Source organism: Narcine bancroftii, chromosome 3 (genome assembly GCF_036971445.1).
Source record: "Narcine bancroftii isolate sNarBan1 chromosome 3, sNarBan1.hap1, whole genome shotgun sequence".
In the NCBI taxonomy this organism is placed as follows: domain Eukaryota; kingdom Metazoa; phylum Chordata; class Chondrichthyes; order Torpediniformes; family Narcinidae; genus Narcine; species Narcine bancroftii.
The window spans coordinates 145,759,569-145,779,457 of record NC_091471.1 but is presented as its reverse complement, the minus strand read 5'-3'; the positions used below and the strand labels follow the sequence as shown (position 1 = coordinate 145,779,457).

At 39.4% G+C, this 19,889-nt stretch overlaps 1 protein-coding gene across 7 annotated transcripts in view; it reads right to left on the bottom strand.

Moving 5' to 3' along the window:
* Window positions 1–19,889, bottom strand: part of LOC138757679 (uncharacterized) — a 103,952-nt gene that overhangs the window by 82,340 nt on the left and 1,723 nt on the right. For 6 of the 7 annotated variants that reach the window (XR_011353806.1, XR_011353805.1, XM_069925385.1 and 3 more), the window contains exon 2: window positions 17,362–17,578. Coding sequence is in view for 5 of the 7 variants with exons in the window: in XM_069925385.1 (XP_069781486.1) it covers window positions 17,362–17,463 (102 nt within the window). In the remaining 2 variants the exon portion in view is untranslated. The remainder of the gene's footprint in view (window positions 1–17,361; window positions 17,579–19,889) is intronic. The other variant, XM_069925383.1, reaches the window with a different exon arrangement.

The window sequence follows — 19,889 nt, the reverse complement described above, 5'->3', positions numbered from 1 at the left end:
AAGAGGAAAATCAATCATTTACTATTTTTTTCTTAGTTTTACTAGATAGACCAAAACTAATCGGAAAATCTAGCAAAATTGAAACACGTGAGTTTCTAATAAGAGATGTTCTACAGAGATTCTTGGAAACCTTCGCCATTTCATTCTTTAGCAAAGGCTGAAACTGTAAAAGCTCAGAGATGCATAGCGATGTCAGCACATCGATTCAGATGTCTGCTTCTCACCAACTGCTACACTTTAGCGCAGAGAGCATTTGCTCAAGATTCGAAATGACCGGTTACCAATATTTGCTGATGCTTTTTACTCCTCAAAACTCGAGGAAGATTTGTACTCCTAACTGGTTCCTCTTTTAACTGCAAAATTACAGGTGGAACTTTCTCACATTTCAGAATTTTCTCTAAAGTGGCTGTCAACTCCTGCGTTATGGGCTTTTATTATTAATCTTTAGGTTATAAAATATTATATTTTTAGTAAGCTTACTTTGTACAGGGAAAACACACACAAAACACCATTTTGAAGAAACGCTGTGGCTGGAGCTGGATCAGTCATAAAAGCAGAGTTGATTATTCCATTGAAAGTTTGAAACAGTGAATGTTTCAAATAGACACCTGTGTAAACAAACAGCATTTGCTTGATGGCCTGTACAGACAAGCAGCAAACCATTTGCCATGAGTCGCGCTTTTGGAAAATGAAGTGATTTCTGAAGAAATTAAACTTCAAAAAAAGCCAGTGGTGATGTCATTTCACGTGATTACTACACTTCAAGAAATATCTTTGAATTAGTGAAACAGTTTTCATCTGAAGTCAGAATTGCAGTAACATTCTATGAGAAGGACTGTTGTTGTGTTCTCCTTGTCAGAGGAGGGACACAGAATTGGAGTGGCCACTAAGACTGCTTTTCTTTGTCAAGAGAGGGAGAGAGCAGTACTGCTGTGGCTATTGTAATAGTCACTGTTGAATAACCCATATTGAGTAACAGAAAGCAAGATCATTTTTGCAGCTGGAGCAATACCATTCTGATTATTATTTTCATTTAACCCTTAACTGGGTTTGTGAAAACAGAAATCACAAGTTCCATAACCTCTACCCAAGTGAGGGGAATTGTGAAATCCCTCACATGAAGAAACATTTCTCTGAAAGCAACTCGTCCAGAATTTGTGAGCTTTGAGAAGTCTGATGACTTGGTGTCTCAAACTACTTCATATTTACTTTTGAACAACAGTTTAAAGACTCTGAGTTTCAACACAAAATACTTATAAGAATGAACTTTGAAACTGGCTTTTTAGAATAATGCCTGAACTGTATTAGTTCACACACACATACATTTTCACATAGTTGGGGGTTAAGTTTAGAGTTAAATAAGATTTTATATTATTAATAGTTATTAGTAAAATATATTGTTTTGTTGATACCATTGTCTTGGTGAATTTCTATTGCTGCTAGTCTATGTCATAACACAAGGTTAATTTTCTTTTTTATTTAATTTTCTTGATCGCTGGTGTGGGCTCTTCCATGGAGGCATTCCAAAAAGGGAATGATTGATGAGATCTTCCCCCACGATGTTCCCTGGATGGCCTTGGATCAATCTGGTTTTCTGTTTCTCCACCAAAACTAACAATGATGAACACAGCAAAGGCAGCTGTTGACATGCCTATTCTTAAAATAAATCAGTACTCTCAACATTCAAAGATTCTCACTGATCCTTAACTTCCTATTACCCTTGGTTTGGAAGAGAAAATATTCTTTTAGTAAAAAGGCATATTTCAGAGTGGAAGATTTACAATGGATTGTAATCTAGTGACAAAATAAGCATTCATCTCATTCACCAATCATTTATATTCTTACATTTGATGTAGGTTATTTTGTATAGAAATAATCTGATCTATTCAGTTTTTCAGAAAGCGTGAATGATGATGCAAACCAATTAGTTTATTCTAGACTTGATCAAAGATGTTTGAAGTTCATAATTCCTCCAAAACTTAATTAATGCAAACTATTTTTGCATTCAACTACAACTAACTCTTCTCGGTTTTTTTTTCTGTCGAATTGAATGAGGTGGGTCACATGGCTTGGTTCCAAATGATTGGAAAGGATACATTGGGGAAGAGGTCTCCTATTTTCTAACTCAGTGGTCTCCAGTGAAAATGTTGCTCTTCAAAGTGCTGAGCAGAGTGATTTACGGCTGTCAAGCTAAACCGCCAGAAGTCGAAAAGACAATGATTATTTCAGTCCTTCCGGGAGAAAATTGGGCAGCATGGTGTAACTGCAGGTGAACATCTGCATAGAGTTGGATTATTATGCAAAGCAATAAACACATGAAAAAGATTGAATAAATAGAAGCAGTTCATTTAATAAGAGTTAATAGTTGACACATTATTAAATAAATACGCATCTCTATATAATTTTCTCATCTGTTTTTATTGTATTTGGTTTTCCACTTCATTTGACTCTTCACAGTTTAGACGATGTTAATAGATAATCTTCTATCACAAATCATTAGTGTGTGTGATGCAGTTATTCAGTTGACAGGTTAATATCTTGTCTGGCAAATTTCATAAAACTCTGACATCATTTCAGCCAAATCAGCAAATGTCACTTTTCTCTCATAATTTCCTTTTAAGAACAAGTCAAAGACAGATAGAGAGCATAAAAGACGATTTGATATGAATATCTATTGTGTTTTTAATGTATTTAGTGTCTCTTTTTAATTAAGTTAAGTATAATTTTGTAGTTATGTTTTTGTTGGGTTTTTTTTTTACAATGCACATGTTCAACTGCAGCAAGTTTTAGTATGTACAAGTGCTCCTCCACCTACAATGGGGCTGTGTTCCAACAAACCCATCATAAGTCCAAAAAAATTATGTCCAAAAGGAATACAGGTGTTCCATATATAACACCAACAGTGCTGTATCCCACTGCCCTGTCCTCTCCCATCAGCACTGTATGAAGCCCCACACTGATCCCACTCCCCTGCTCTCCCGACAGCGCTGTATCCTCCCCACAATGATCCCACTGCCCTGCTCTCTCCCGACAGTGCTATATCAGGCCCCACACTGATCCCACTGCCCTGCTCTCCCCCATCAGCGCTGTATCTTCCCCACACTGATCCCACTGCCCTGCTCTCCCCCATCAGTGCTGTATCTTCCCCACACTGATCCCACTGCCCTGCTCTCCCCCGAGAGTGCTATATCCTACCCACACTGATCCCTCTCCCCGAGTCTCTCTTGTCAGCACTGTATCAGTCCCTTCAAATTTTCTGACGGAACTAAAAGAAGTGATTGACCAAGGAAACTACAAAGAATTCATCTTAGAGGAATTATTAACGTTTATTTGAAAAATCAACGACGTTTTCTTTAATGAGAATAAAAGTAAATAACGACAGTCACATTATTGTACCTTCCTAACTTTGAAAAATCGCAAGTCGGAGCTTCGTAAATAGGGGAGCACCTGTATGTACCTTGTACAATATATATGATGATAAATTCATTAATTTTTTAATACAGTAATTCGCTAATTTGCCTTTTCAGTGCTCCCACCATGCTGATATTCTGATAAGGGCTGTAAATGTTTTTATAATCAAAAGTTTCTGCCAGATACTGAATGGTACAGATTGGTTTTAATTTGAAAGTAGTCCAAGAAATCGACTCCTCTGGCTGCTTGGTAGGTTCTTTTAAAGTAGGACTAAGAAAAGTAAAATAAAAGCAGCTCAATATTTGTAAAATAGCAATAGCTAAGCAATGTTTTGCAGTTTACACAGTAGCCTCATATTTTTGTTCTATTTGGTGGCTTTACTGGGCCTTCCCCTTTATTGATATGTCTGCTGTACCTTGAGAATATTACATTTGATCATTATTCATTTTGAAGCAAGGGACAGGAATTCAGGCCTTTTCATTTAAATGTTTCCTAATGAGCATGTGGTTTATGGATCTCATGTTTCAGTTCGAAAATACTTGGAAATGAAGTTTTACACGGGGTCTTAATGAACTATTACCGTTACTACTGTTAAAATGTTCAGAGAATGCAATGAGGACTTGTTTAATGTTAAGTGCTACACCTGATGTGTCAGGACACATATCAGATAAGGCAGTGAGTGGTTGCTTTCATGACAGGATAATAGCTTCCTTATCTCAAAGGAAAAAGAAGTGTTCATCAGCAGCTGTTCAATTACTGTCTGAAATTAAACAATTGGAACACAAGGATTGCAGAGTATGCTAATTGTCTCTTCGAAACTCAGACAAAAATTTAAAAATATAAATTAAAGTGGCACGGTGCCATGTTGCGATGTGTCACAGGATAACACGAGGCCTGTGATCACCCTTAGGGAACAAGTCCCTCATTTTGGCACTGTTACAGCAAGCCCAGAGCAGTGGCTGAATCACAGTGAGAGAATGAAAAGAATGAGTCATTCCACATCCCTGAATTCCTTCAAACTGGGGCCTGAAAGTTCAATAAAAAGGCAAAATATCCGACATTGACATGCAATGATGGGTCAGAAGTATGTGATATATGTACTGCCAAGTTCTTTTTGGATGTGGAGCATCCATGCACAGATTGATGTAACCGTACTTCTGTAAAGGCACTCAAAATTTGAAATTAAAATGGTGAAAATGTTGTTTCTTGCTCCATATATGTCATGAGCATATTCATACATGGTCAGGTTTGAGGGCAGGTTTAAGGGTATTTCTGCTCCTATTCTTTGTGATATTGTGTTCTTAGCATGTCATAGAGAGAGAGTTTCTCCAACACCTTTGTGTACTGCACATCACTGAGCAATCCAACTTCCAATCCATCCCATCGGGTATCTACCTCCTTGCCTCATCTGAGCAGATCCTAGAAATTCAATTGGACTCTGATTGAAAAATTGTGGCGAACTCAGAAGAGCAGATCACAAACCACTCAGCTTTGGTTTTACTCTTGAAGGCACTGTGTTTGTATGGTTGAGCCAGCTCAATCTCTGGTTGAACATAAGCTGGCTAGACTGGTGAGTTTTCAATGAAAAATAAATCTCACACATTTAAAGATACATAACAACAGCTCATCTAAAAACGGTTAATGTGGCTAGGGTGGGGGGGGGGAGAGAGAGAGAGAGAGAGAGACAGAGACAGAGAGAGAGAGAGAGAGAGAGAGAGAGACAGAGAGAGAGAGAGAGAGAGAGAGAGACAGAGACAGAGACAGAGAGAGAGAGAGAGAGAGACAGACAGAGAGAGAGAGAGAGAGAGAGAGAGAGAGAGAGAGACACTGCCTGCATCTTCAAGGCAATGACACAGAGCTAATAAATTTTGAAATAGTTATGATCAAGTAAAACATATTGATATATTTTAAATAAATTAAATTGCAACAATACAATTGGAAAAAGAAAATTAAGAAATTAAGAATTAATGGCAAGAAAAAATGAATAAAGTTAAAAGTTAAAGTGGAAGAATGTTTATTTCCTCCTCTGTTTGATGTATTGAAATGATTCTGACTCCAAAACAGACCAAACATAAAGCCCCAGTTTTGGAAAAGAAAATATAGGGATAATCAAAGGATAACATTTATTTATAAGGGCACTCCAACATTTCTAACTGTTATCAATAACAACCCAGAATCTATAGGTATCTGTAAAGATGAGCATCCTTGAATGTGCCATTTATAATGCAGTTGGATACACAAGAGAGCACAGATGCTGGAATTTGGAGCAAAACGCAATCTGCTGGAAATACTCAGTGGGTTGAGCAGCATCAGTGGGTTTTCAGACAGGAACCCTTTATCAAGACAAGGTGGCAGGACATTGTGTACCTGCACACGCGATTAACTGGAGAATGATTTCCATTTCTATATCATGTCTATATAAATCACATTAACTTTCAGATATCAATGCAGCCCCACACGTTAATGGGATTTAATATGTCATTGGCAATGTATTGTGGTGACCATGCTTATCCCATTGTTGATTCCATCTCTTGTCATATTGGATTACTTATATGCATTTCTCAATATCAAAATCCAAGAAAGATGAGTTGAGATGATGTCTTTGCAGAACATGGGCTTAACACCTCCTCAAGTTCTTAGGTCCAAATACATTCACATGTCATACAACTACCATGTTGAATATGCACCAATATTGGTAATATCAATAGCACTAATAAGGTAAATTACAAAATTGGGAAACTGGATAGCAGTTAGATTAGCTAAAAAAATGTTAAATAAACTGCATGTTATGAGGGACTCTATGAATATACTTGAAAGGTAAAATCTTCTAACCAAAAAATAGAATGCTGAGGTAAAGGTCTAACGCTGAATGTAATCCTGAAATAACTGAAGAAACACTTGATGGAAAAATACTTGTTTCATGCCAACCCAAAGATAAAGAAATGTCATCAAATGGAAGAGGTCATAGAAATCATGTTATTTTTTACAGCAACATTAATCTGAGAGCTCTCAGGCAACAAAAAAAATGCTCATCATATCATCATGCTCATTTCAGAATAAAATTTTAGTATTATTCACACCAAAATTATCGTGTCATATTGGCTGAGGCATGAATAGCCATCTGGTATTATTTTGTTTTATTTTGGTATACAGCACGGTAACAGGCCATTTCAACCCTCAAGCCTGTGCCACCCAAATACCCCAATTAATCTCCAAATCCTGTACAATTTGGAGGGTGGGAGGAAACCAGAGAACCTGGGGGAAACTCAAACAGACACAGGGAGAACAGACAAACTCCTTATAGACAGCGTGGGATTCAAACCTGGGTCACTGGCACTACAACAGCATTGCGCTAAAGCAATGCTAACTGTGCTCAATTCAAGCCAGAACATTTTTTCAGATGGGACCAAAGATGGACCTTTATTGTGATATTTGGCAAAATTGATCCCAATAAATAATGCTGGATTCTGTTCTTTATGCCTGGCTTTGGGAACATGTGGTGTAACCCAAAATCTATTTCAGTGTTGAGAGCTTTAATACAGGTATGTTTGCACTGACAAATAAAAAGAAAAGCTCTTAACCACATAGATGTCAGGTTTAATCATCTTAGAGTCACTACTGGAATCCAAGAAAAGATGGATAAACCTTCTCTTCATCAAAAAGTCATTATTTAGGTAGCACAAATGTAGGGCACAACTTGCCATCCTCATTGTGGATGTAATTCAGATGTTGTTAGAACCATAGAACATTAAAACACAGAAACAGACTCCTTTGGCCCTTTTAACCTGTGCCAAACCATTTTTTTTACTCATCCCAGTAAACTGTACCCAGTCCATACCCCTCCACACATTTCCCATCCATGTACCTGTCCAAAATCTTATTAAATGTTAAAAATGAGCCCACATTCACCACCTCAGCTGGCAGCTCATTCCCCACTCCCACCACTCTCTGTCTAAAGAAATTGCCCATTACGTTCCCCCTCTTCACTCTTAATCCATGTCCTCTGGTTTGTATTTCACCTTTCCTCAGTGGAAAAAGCCTATCTACATTTACTCTGTCTATCCCCCTCATAATTTTAAATACCTCTATCAAATTTCCCCTCATTCTTCTACACTCCAGGGAATAAAGCCCTAACCTGTTTAACCTTTTCCTGTATCTCAGTTCCTGAAGTCCGGGCAGCATCCTAGTTAATCTTCTTTGCACTCTTTTTGTCTTATTGATATCTTTCCTGTCATAAGGTGACCAAACCTGTACACAATACTCCAAATTTGGCTTCACCCATGCCTAATACAGCTTGACCACAACATCCCTCCTCCTATACTCAATACTTTGATTTACAAAGGCCGAGATGCCAAAAGCTCTCTTTACAACCCTATCCACCTGTGATGCCACTTTCAGAGTATTATATGAATCTGTATTCCCAGATCCCTCTGTTCTACCGCTCTCCTCAATGCCCTACCATTTATCGTGTATGTCCTTTCTTAGTTTGTCCTTCCAAAATGCAACACCTCACACTTGTCTGCATTAAATTCCATCTGCTATTTTTCATCCTACTTTTCTATCCAGTCCAGATCCTTCTGCAAGCTTTGAAATAGTTCTTCACTGTCCACAGCACCTCCAATCTTAGTGTCATCTGCAAACTTGCTGATCCAATTTACCACATTATCATCCAGATCATTGATGTAGATGACAAACAATAATAGCCCCAGCACTGATCCCAGAGGCACACCACTGGTCACAGGCCTCCAGTCTGAGAAGTAATCATCTACCACTATTCTCTGGCTTCTCCTGTACAGCCATTGTCAAATCCTGTTCACTACTTCACCATGAATACCTAGAGTATGAACCTTCCTTTCTATCCTCCCATGTGGGATCTTGTTAAAGGATTTATTTAAGTCCATGTAGACAACATCTACAGACTTTCCTTCATCAATTTTCCTGCTAAGAAATCTCTACAAGATTGGAAAACATGACCTACCACACATAAAGCCATGTTGACTATCCCTAATATTCGATCTCTTAGAACACCTTGCTATAATTTACCTACTACTGATGTCAGGCTCATCAGCCTATAATTTCCAGGGTTACTTTTGGAACCTTTTTGAAACAATGGAACAAAATGAGCTACCTTCCAATATGCCGACAATTTCTACACAAGCCTCCCTCAAGGTCCAAGCAATATCTTGTCAGGCCCTGGGTATTTATCCACCCTTATTTGCTTTAAGACAGCAAACACCTCCTCCTCTTTAATCTGTATAGGTTCCATGACCTCACTGCTGGTTTTCCCTACTTTCCACAACTCTGTTCCCTTTTCCTAAGGGAATACTGATGAAAGAAAAATATAAAAAATCTCCCCATCTCTTTTGGATCCATGCAAACCCAACCACTTTGATCTTCATGGGGACCAATTTTATCACTTGCTATTATTTTGCTCTTAATATGCCTCTCTAAGTCCCTAGGATTTTCCTTCACATTGTCTGCAAAACCAATCTCTTTTTTTTTTTGCCTTCCTGATTTCTTTCTTGAGGTTTTTCTTGCATTGCCTATAAATGTGATACACCTCTCTTTTCTTCTGAATCAGATCCATTCCCCCCCCCCATCCCCCACAATATTCCTTGAAAACCAATTTCTCCCTATGCCTGCTAACCTTGCCTTTAATCCTGACAGGAAGATACAAACTCTGTACTCTCAAAATGTCAACTTTGAAGGTCCTCCACTAACCTCACACATCCTTGCCTTAAAACAACTTATCCCAATCCATGCATTTTAGATCCTTTCTCATTTCCTCAAAATTGGTCTTTCTCCAATTACAATCTCAACTCAAGGACCAGACCTATCTTTCTCCATAATTAACTTGAAACTAATGCCATTATGATCACTGGACCAAAAATGTTCCCCTATAGATACTCATGTCACCTGTCCAGTCTTGTTCCCTAACAGGAGACGCAGTATTGCCCTCTCTCTAGTTGGTACCTTCATATATTGTTTTAGAAAACATTCCTGAATATATTTGACAAACTCCAAACCAAGAGGCTCTTTTACAGTATGGGAGTCCCAGTCATTATGTGAAAAAAATTAAAATCCCCTACAATGACAACCTTATATTTCCTGCAGTGGTCTGCTATCTCTCTACAGATTTGCTCCTCCAATTCTCATTGAATATTGGGTGGTACATAATACAACCTCATGAGTGTGGTCATTCCTTTGCCGTTCCTCAACTCCACCCATATATCCTCAGCAGATGAGCCCACTGGTCTGTCCTGCCTGAGCAAGCTGTGATATTTTTCCTGATTAGAAATGCCACTCCTACCCCTTTAATTCCTCCCAACTCCCTATTCTATCATGTCAAAATCAACAAAAGCCCAGAACATTGACCTGCCAGTTCCATCCCTCCTGCAACCAAGTTTCACTAATGGCCACAATGTCATAATTCCGCATGCCAATCCACGCTCTAAGCTCATCTGCCTTTCCTACAATACCCCTTGCATCGAAATAGATGCACTTTGTAAAATTTTCACCTCATAAAACCCATTGACTTTAACGGTGCCTGTAATTTTCACATCATCTTTTCCATCCTCCACTCCTCTATACGCTCTGGCACTCTGGTTCCCAAATCTAGTTTAAACCCACTGGAGCAGCACTAGCAAACCTTCCTGCAAGGATATTAATCCCCTTCCAGTTCAGATGCAAATTGTCCTGTCAGATAAGGTCCCACCTTCCCTGGAAGAGAGCCCAATGATCCAGAAACTTGAACCTCTCCCTCCTGCACAATGTCATTAGCCATGTATTAGGCTGCATTATCCTCCTATTTCTAACCTCACTAGAATGTGTCATGGGTAGCAATTCTGAGATCACTACTGTCCTTCAACCTAGCACATAACTCCATGAAGTCTCCTTGCAAGACCTCCTCACTTTCCCATGTCATTGGTCCCTATATGGACCACGACATCTGGCTGCTCACCCTCCCTCCTGAGAATGCCGTGAATTAAATCCGAGATATATCGGACCCTGGTACCAGCGAGAGAACATACCATCCGGGAGACTTGGTCTCTTCCACAGAACCTCTTATCTGTCCCATAACTATGGTATTGCCTATCACTAGAGCTTGCCTCTTCTCCTCCTTTCCCTTCTTAGCCACAGGACCAGACTCCATGCCAGAGACCTGATCACCATTGCTTACCCTACCCCACCCCCCCACCCCCTACAGTATCCTAAAAGGTATATCTGTTGTAGACTAGCATGGGTTACTTCATCATTGGATGCCAGTCTGGATAAAAGACTAAAATTCATGCATGAATTTTGAAACTGGAAGTATAAAATATAATGCAAAAGAAATATAATCATGCAGTAAATGTATGGAATGCATGAGGCAGGCAGTACTGCATGCACTGTCTGATCTGTTGCATTATAAATGATTATTTCCTTGGTTGAATTAGATGCTTGCTCAGATGCAAAATTATGTTTCAATTATCCCTTTGTGTAAAGTAGATAGGTAAAAAGTTTTAGAATTCTTTGCTCTGCAAGTATCACTGAAGCTTTCTGTTTCCAATGCTGAATCCTTAATTTTAGGAATACCAGTTCTGAAATAGTCTCACATTGAAATATGAATGAAGGCAAAATGTTTGAAGATTCTTTCCTAATTGATCAGATAAATTGACAATGCCTATTTTGAAATTATTCCTTCCCCCCATTCCCCCCACACCCCCCCCCCCCAGAAATTCACCGGTGACTTTTCTTGACTTACAGAAAATGTGGCGGGATAAAGCTTGTTGCCAAGAATCAAATTTATTTACTGAATTTGTGGAAGGTATGAGATCAAAACCCTCCTGTCGATTTTCTGCTACTTTGAAGTAAACACAACGTAACTATAGCAAAATGCAGTGCCATAAAAGGGCCAGTTATAAAGGACACAGAGGCAGCAAAAAGGATAGCAAGAGCACAGTGAGAGAAGAATGGCAATGGTCGGTCAATATCGGACGTTACTGTAATTTTCAACTCCCCGTGATTCTGAAAACATCAGCAGATGGAATCCTGGCACAGATAAGAGTAAGGGCCATGCAATCACACATTCTCCCTATGACCATATGGATCTTCCACAAGATGTTCATTACTTCCTACATCCCAAAGACTTGTGGATGGGTAGGTTAACTGCTTACTGTAAATTGCATGTAGCATCAGAGGGGTGGTAGATGAAAAAGGGTTGACTATCTGAAAACAATTGGAGAAATTGGCTAAATAGGATTGCCCTGAGAGCTAGTATAAAATCAATGAGCTGAATGTCCTCACTGTAAATGTAAATTTTTGTTTTTGAAAAGGATGATGTTGTTAGCATAGATGGAGGTGGTACAGGAATGCCTTCAGTCAACTGTTTGGAATTAAACTTTAGAATTACTTACTAACATCTCTAATTTGTTACTTTGCTTGCAAAAGAATTGATTATCACCAGCCACCAGCTTATTAGTCAAGCAGCTGCCCAAATCTGATCAGAAGTGTGTAAATACTGAGATAGAATATTAAATTAGAGAGTGAGGCAGAGTAGAGTATTGTTGAGCTGAATTAATTGAGAAGAAATGATGAATGGGGCAGAAAAGACATACCCTCCTCCGAAGAGTCCAGTGATCCAAATCCCAGGGGTCCAATATTCAAAATAAATGATTCACAAACATAAATCTCAGTCACATAGGAAAGAAGCCTTTTATACAGTAGACAGGATAAAGATTGAAAAAGTCCATTTGAACAGCATAGGAGCTATAACAGAATTAAAGAACACCCAGATGTAGCAATCTAAATGATTTTTACAAAAGAGAATTTATGGAGTTATCCTTCTCAAGACAAATGGCAAAATAAAGACTCTCAAACTAACATACAATTTTGGACAAATAATAGGTAAGAATAATGGATGGGTTTGTGCTATATCAAGAAGCAGTAACTTCTGAATGATGAAGAATAATTTAAACTAATAAATTTGGACCCATACATATATTTATCAATGAGAAAAATTTACACATCTGGGAAAGATCTATATGACATGAAAAATTTTGAACAAAGAAATTTTCTAGTTATTATGTAAGAAAGTCAACTATACTTCCTACAAGTTTCAACAATGGACAATTCAGTAAGGAATGTAAAGTATCCCCAGAATGACATTCAAAGGAATACTTATACACATCATGTGCAGCTAATCTGGGGGCATATTTGTGTGGAATGGTATAAATGAACTTAAAGTATAGTTATCATAAGATTGGGAAGAATATTGAGTGGTATTTACAGATGGAATGGCACACAACTTCAACAGAGGCTCTGATAGCTCAGTGGTTAGAGCACTGGTCTTGTAAACCAGGGATCGTGACTTTGTTCCTTGCCGCAGCCTCATTTCCGTGAGGAGCGCTAGACAAAGTGGCAATCTCTGTCTTCCTAACAGTAGACAAAGTTCATGTATGTTACATTCTAAATGTTGTATTATGGAGACAATAATGGAACCTTTACTTTTTATCTTTAAAGTCATTTGGTTAAGAGGTCCAATTGTAAATCACAAAGTCGAACATTTTTAAAGTTCAGAAAGGTTGGATTTACTGTTCCTTCAAGACTGAAAACTGGTCAAAGAGGATCCTCGTATCATTCTTTACTTCAGCACACATTGAATGGTCTCATGTAAGAAATGGCTGCAAATTATCTCATCATTGTGGCAATGTGGCTACATCCATTCAACCTCTTCCATGCTGGAAAGAAGGAAACTCTATCCTAATTAATAGGTTGTAAATGATTTATCGGTCCACTGCCAACCTCCAACTTCACTAACCTAGCACCCTGTACAACACAAATGTTTGGTTCACATGTTTTAGGCTGAATAGGAAGAAAAGACAAATTAATTAATAGCTAATAATGAAGAGGAAGTCAGCAAATTTGGAATTGTTGATTAAATCTTGACTTCATTATAATAGGCATTTGGTTCTCTTTTTATTTGAAGGACTATAAGCCTCCTTTCCCTAAAAGATGAAAGATGTATTTCAGATCTGATCTTTGGATATTTATGTGAACAAAAAATACTTCCCAATGCAATTAAGTTCAGATTTATTGTCAGAGTGCATACATGACATTACTCCATGGGCCAGGCAGAATTTCTACTTATCTTTGGTGAAAACTGTATTCAAGAAAAGATACATATGCAAGAGAGAGAAATATAAACAAAGAAAGAAATACAAACAAACTGACTGTGCAAATACAGAAAATAAATATTCAGTAAAAGTAATGTTCAAAGTGCAAGTCCTTAAATGAATCTCTGATTAAGTCTGTTGTTTTGGAATCTGATGGTTGAAATATAGCAACAGTTCCTGAACTCTTGTGGCACCTATACTTCTCTCCTGATGCAACAGTGAAAACTGAGCACATCCTGGGTGGTATAGATCCTTGATGGTCTCTAACAGCAGTGTTCCATATAGGTTTTCACAAAGGTGGGTAGAATTCTGCCTGTGATGTACTGGGATTTGTCCAGTACCTTTTGCAGGTACTCAGAGTTATTGGTGTCCCCCCCCCCATACAAGGCCATGACACAGCCAGTCACCACAATTTGCACTACACATCTGTAGAAGTTTGCCAAGCTTTTCTGAATCTCTGCAAACTCCTGAGGCAGTTGAGACGCTGACCTGCAATGACATTAGTATGTTGTGTCCAGGAAAGGTCCTCTGAAATAGTTATTACATGGAATTTAAATTTGCTCATCTTCTCCACCTCCAATCCCCCAATGATCTCTAGATTGTATACCTCTATTTTACCCTTTCTAAAGTCTCCAATCAGCTCCTTTTCTCTGGTGATATTGAGGGAGAGGTTGTTGGTAGTACACCATTCAGCCAAGTTTTCAATCTTCCTCCTGTACATTGACTCATCGCCATTTTTATAGAGCCTGCAACTATGGCATCATCAACAAATTTGTAAATGGTGTTGTTGTTCCAAGCCATGCATTCATAGGTGTAAAGGGAGTAGAGCAGGGGGCTAAGTATACAGCCCTGAGGTCCCCTAATGCTGATGGAGATGGTGGAGGAGATGTTCTTGCCAATCAGCACTGCTTGGGTCTGGAGGTGAGAAAATCTAGGATCCAATTACACAGTTGGCTATTGAAGTCCAGGATCTTGGAGTGTGCTGATCAGTTTTGAGGGGATGATGGGGTTGAATGCTGAACTGTAGACAATAAAAAAATGTCCTTATTTATGCGTCTTTGCTGTCCAGATGTTGCAGAGCTTTGCGTAGAGCTAGGGAGATGGTATCTGCTGAACACCTGTTGCAGATTGGAATGGATCCATGTCGCTGCTCAGACAAGAGCTGATATGCTTTAACACGAGCCTCTGAAAACACTTCACCACATGGATGTGAGTGCCTCTGGTTGATATTCATTTGAGCAGGTTACTACACTGGTACAATTGAGGCCTGTTTGAAACAGATGGGTACCACGCCCTGTCAGATTGAAATGTTGAAGATATCCATGAAAGCATTGGCCAGGTAATCAGCGCAGGTTTTCAGTACTTGGCCAGGTACTCATCCAGACTGGATGCTTTCCATGGATTCACTCTCCTACAGGCAGCCCGCACGTCACCTTCAGATACCGACAGTTGAGGATCATTAGGTCATGTGGGGGTGCGCAGCAGTTTTCCTTGTTCTAGTAGTCAAATCAGATGTAGAAAGAGTGATTCATCTTGGTGAAGCTTTGTTGTCTCCTATTGCACCAGATTTGGTTTTGTAGCAGGTTCTGTTATTTAAGCCCTGCCACAGCTATCAGCTTCATTGTTTCTATTCTCATCCAGGTTTTCCACATCACCTGGGCAATGGTTTTCTGCAGATCATTCCTGCTTCTTGTATATTGTCCTGGATCTCCAGAATTAAATGCCTGTGAACTGGATCTCAGCAGGTTCCAGATTTAATTGTTCATTCAGGGTTTCTGGCTGGGTAAAACCCTGAACGATTTGGTGGAGACACACTTATCCACAACTGTTTTGATACAGTCTGTAATGACCCTGGTTTAATCATTCAGATCTTCAGATGAGTTCTTGGACACTGCTTAATCTGCTGATTCAATGCAGTTCTGTAACTGTTCTCCAGCCTCCTGTGATCACCTTCTGGCTGTACTGATCTCTGGAGCCTCTCTTTTTAGGCTCCATCTGTATGAGGCAGAAGGAACACAGCAGGTGATCCAACTTTACAAAATCCTGTCGCGGGAAAGAAGGGCAGGCCTTCCTTATCATGGTGTAGGAGTGATCAAATGTGCTGGGGCTTCTATAACAGCATGTCATGTGCTGGTGATTATTTGACTGGATTTTAAATCCCCAACTATGAATTGTAGTGTGCTGGGGGTCATTTCTTGTTTGCATCATGCAGCTCTGCAAGTGCCTGTTTGTAATCAGCATCAGGAGGGATATAAACTCTAGTGAGAATCACTGATGAGAACTCTTGGCATAGATATAATGGTCTGCATTTGATCAATATTTTCTCTAAAGGTAAAAGTTCCATTATTGTCACGTAATACTACATTTGGAATGTAACACATATGAAATTTTTTAACTGTCTACCATAAAGAAGATAGAGTCACCAATTTGGCCAGTACCCCTCATAGAAATGAGGAATGAACTTGCAACACCTGGTTTATAAGGCCAGTGCTCTACAACTGAGCTATCAGAGCCAAGTGAAGAAGGAGGTATATTATGTATAGATATGTTTTTGGAGGAGATAGATTGTAGGGGTTTCATGTAGGTCACAACAAACACAAACACTTCACTTTAAAATACAAGAGCTTTGCTCAAACCAGACATTCCGGGCCCAGGGCCTGTGTAAAAACAATCAAAACTGCTTTGCTAAAGGTTTTCATAAGGAGATGCAAATAAAAGAATCCGATCTCAAGAGATCAAGAGACTTCCCAAGTAGGTGTTAATTGGACATGCTGTGGAGCAATGGATTATTGTTTTAAAGCAACAGATGAACGGGCTCAGACGTTTGGGTTCGGTGCCGCAATCTGTCCGGTTGCAGTTTGCTGTTCTGAGAAGGTCATGTGGTTTTGCAAGCAGAGAGAGAAAAGAGACCAAAGAGGTTTTCTCTAAAAGAGAGAGAGAGAGAACTGGTTTCTGCACTCATGGCAAACTGACACTTTGTTTAAACCCCATTTTGAAGATGGGTTGTGAGTTCTGAGTTCAGCCTGTTGAAAACCCTTGTGGTTCTTACAAGAGGAAATGGCTGGCTGGAGCATTTCACCTGAAATAAGGGAAACAAGTGCAACTCTGTGGTGACCTGGAAGAAGAGGTTATCATTTGGAAAACCCTGATGGGGCAAGTTTCTTTGGCAAAATACTGAAGTGACTGATCAGAGGGTATCAGTCTTGGCTGTCCAATGAGCAACAAATCTCTCTCTGAAACCAACAGGTATCTTCCTGAGTGGTAACCAATTACCTTTAAGCATCAGAGCTTGGTGAAAGTTCTTAAATGTTAAATTCTATGCACAGTATAAGAATTGCCTGATAATGGTGAACTTGGAGGAGTGAGAAGTGAAATTGGACTGTGAATCAAAGAACTTTTCTAAACATATACACATTATATACACGTGCGCTTAGAATTAGAAGGGGGTTAAGATAAGTTGTTAAATTAATAGTAATAATTTAAGGTTTGATCTTGTTTTTGTTTAAAGAAAATTAAAAGTAACTTTTGCTTAAGTAACCATTTGTCTTGGTGAATTTCTATTGCTGCTGGGTTTTGGGGTCCTCTGGGCCCATAACACATGCACTAGCTGACACACACCAACCCCTCTCTCTCTTTGCCAGAATACAAATTCCAATCATCTAAAAATGGTGAAACCCTCTTATCCTCTAATTCTCTGTTAGCCAGATTTCACAATTCAAGTTTGTCTCATCTATCTTTGATAAAGCAGCCTTACCCTCAGGTTGTTGACTCTAGTTTCCAATGATTGGACACTCACCATAGTACAGATGATAAGGCAGGTCTCCGTTCCCTGAGCTTCTGCCTGGTTTGGATCCCAGGCCTCACGCCATGTTTCCAGCCTTGACCTTGGTGGTGGCATGGCCCTTTAAGGGCTCTTCATTCCAGCTGGCCCATTCCTGACTCGGCCGTCCCCTGGGAGATCTGAAGATGGTTAATGAGGTTCAGCAGCTTCTCCTCTAGAAGAAGACTGCATGCTGCCAATTGCAGAGAAAGCAGGATGGAAGGTGAATATTTGAAAGGAAACATAGTAGGAGTTCCTATAGCCCACAGAAAATTCCCGATGATCATTGGCGCCATTTTTTTTATTGGCTGCATCTTTCATTACTAGAAAGTTGCTGATAATTTGCTGTCCAAACCCAAAGTTTGTTGGCTAAGGTTGTCTTGAACTATCAACCTGAGGGCATCACTATCATTGAGAGGGATTGGTGATAGGCATTTACTTTATATGAAATCCCTTTCAATCTGCATAATAATGCAACAAACAACTGTCATTATTGATACCCTTGCTGTAAAATTGTCACACGACATGAGCAAGAGAAGCAGGAAATTATAGCGCTCTAATTTTGCATAATTGTGATGAATTAGCACATCACTTATTGACCAAAAGTGAAAAAAAGGTCAACTATTTTTTCCAAGCAGCCACCCAAACACATTGCCCTGACACAATGCAAATTCACAGGATGCACAGGACACAATAAAACTCAGTCCATAGGACCATCAGACATAGGATCAGAAATAGACTATTCTGCCCATCAAGACTGCTCTGCCATTCAATCATGATCTGAGCCATTTTCCCACTCAGGCCCACTGCCTGGGGTTCTCCCCATAATGTTGATGCCCTGGATAAATAAGAACCTATCAAGCTCAGTCTTAAGTACACCCAATGACCTAACCTACACAACTGTGACAACAAATTTCACAGATTTACCACACTCTGGCAGAAGAAATTCCTAAACATCTCTGTTTTAAGTGGGCACCCTTTAATTCTGAAATTGTACCCTCTTGTCCTAAACTCTCCCACCATCGGAAACAACCTTTCAACATCTATTCTGTCCATGGCTTTCAACATTCAAAATGTTTCAATTAGATCCCCTCATTCTCCTAAATTCCAATGAATACAAGCCAAGAATTGTCAGATCCTCCTCATTTGATAACTGATAACCTTTTCATTCCTGAAATCAACCTACTGAATAACCTATGAACTTTCACACATGTCAGCACATCCTTTTTTAAATGAGGAGCCCAAAACTACCCAAAATACTCCACATGAGGTCTCACCAGTGCTTATAAAGCCTCAACGTCACATCTGTACTCTTATATTCTATTCCTCTAGACATAAATGCTACCATTGCATTTGCCTTCCACACCACAATCTCAATCTGTAAGTTTACCTTCAGGCTATCCTGCACAAGGACTCCCAGGTCTCTTTGCATCTGGGAATTTTCAATTTTCTCCCCTTTTGAAAATAGTCTGCTCATTTTTTTTCTCTCTACCAAAGTGCATAACCATACACTTTCTGGCATTATATTTCATTTTCCACTTCTCTGCCCATTGTCCTAGACTCTCTAAGATCTTCTGCTGCCTTCCTGCTTCCTGGCCCTCCACCTACCTTTGTTTCATCTGCAAGCTCGACCATAAAGCTATTCATTCTATAATCCAATTCATTAATATACAACATAAAAAGAAGCAGCCCCAACACTGACTCCTGTGGAACACTACTAACAACTGGCAATCAATCAGAATATGATCCTTGTATTCCAACTCTTTGCTTCAGTCAATGCTCTACCCACGCTAGCAAGTTTCCTGTTATACCATGAGCTCTTATCTAGTTAAGTAGTCTCATGTACAGCAACTTGTCAAATTCCTTTTGAATATCTAAAGACACACATCCACACTTGACTACCATGTCTGAAACCTATTGGGAAGTTGAATCACTTGCCAGTTAGTGCACACCTTACCATTGGCTCATTTAATTGATTCATTGTCATCATTGACCAGACGCCCCGCTCAGAACACTATAAACATCAATGCATAGCAAATTTCCTTCCCTCTGCATCTTGGTCCAAGTCCCAGATATTGTTCCACGCCAGGTCACTACTGTGGAAATCACTGAAGGAGTCAGTGGGTAACGTGTGCACTACACTGAGTTGAGCCATAGTACTGCAATAGATCAGTGTTTGCAGAGAATCAGGAGTGTGCTTGAAAGTCCCTGTCTGTGAAGGGTGTACATGTGCAGGAGAGTGCTAGGGTAAGCAGCCACCAGTATCAGGGTCCCTTGTGCCTGATGTGGCTCGTACCATGTAAAAAATAGGCGGCCATTGGTATCGGAGTCTCTCCTGGGTCTGATGTATCTATATAGTTATTTAGTAGTAGAGTAATTATCATTTGATGTTTTCCCCTGTTTGTCTCCCGTGTGTTCAATAAAGTTTCCTTTGATTGCAACACTTGTGTCCAGACTCATCTGTCTATGAACCCACCGAACCTGATATTTCCCAAACACAATTG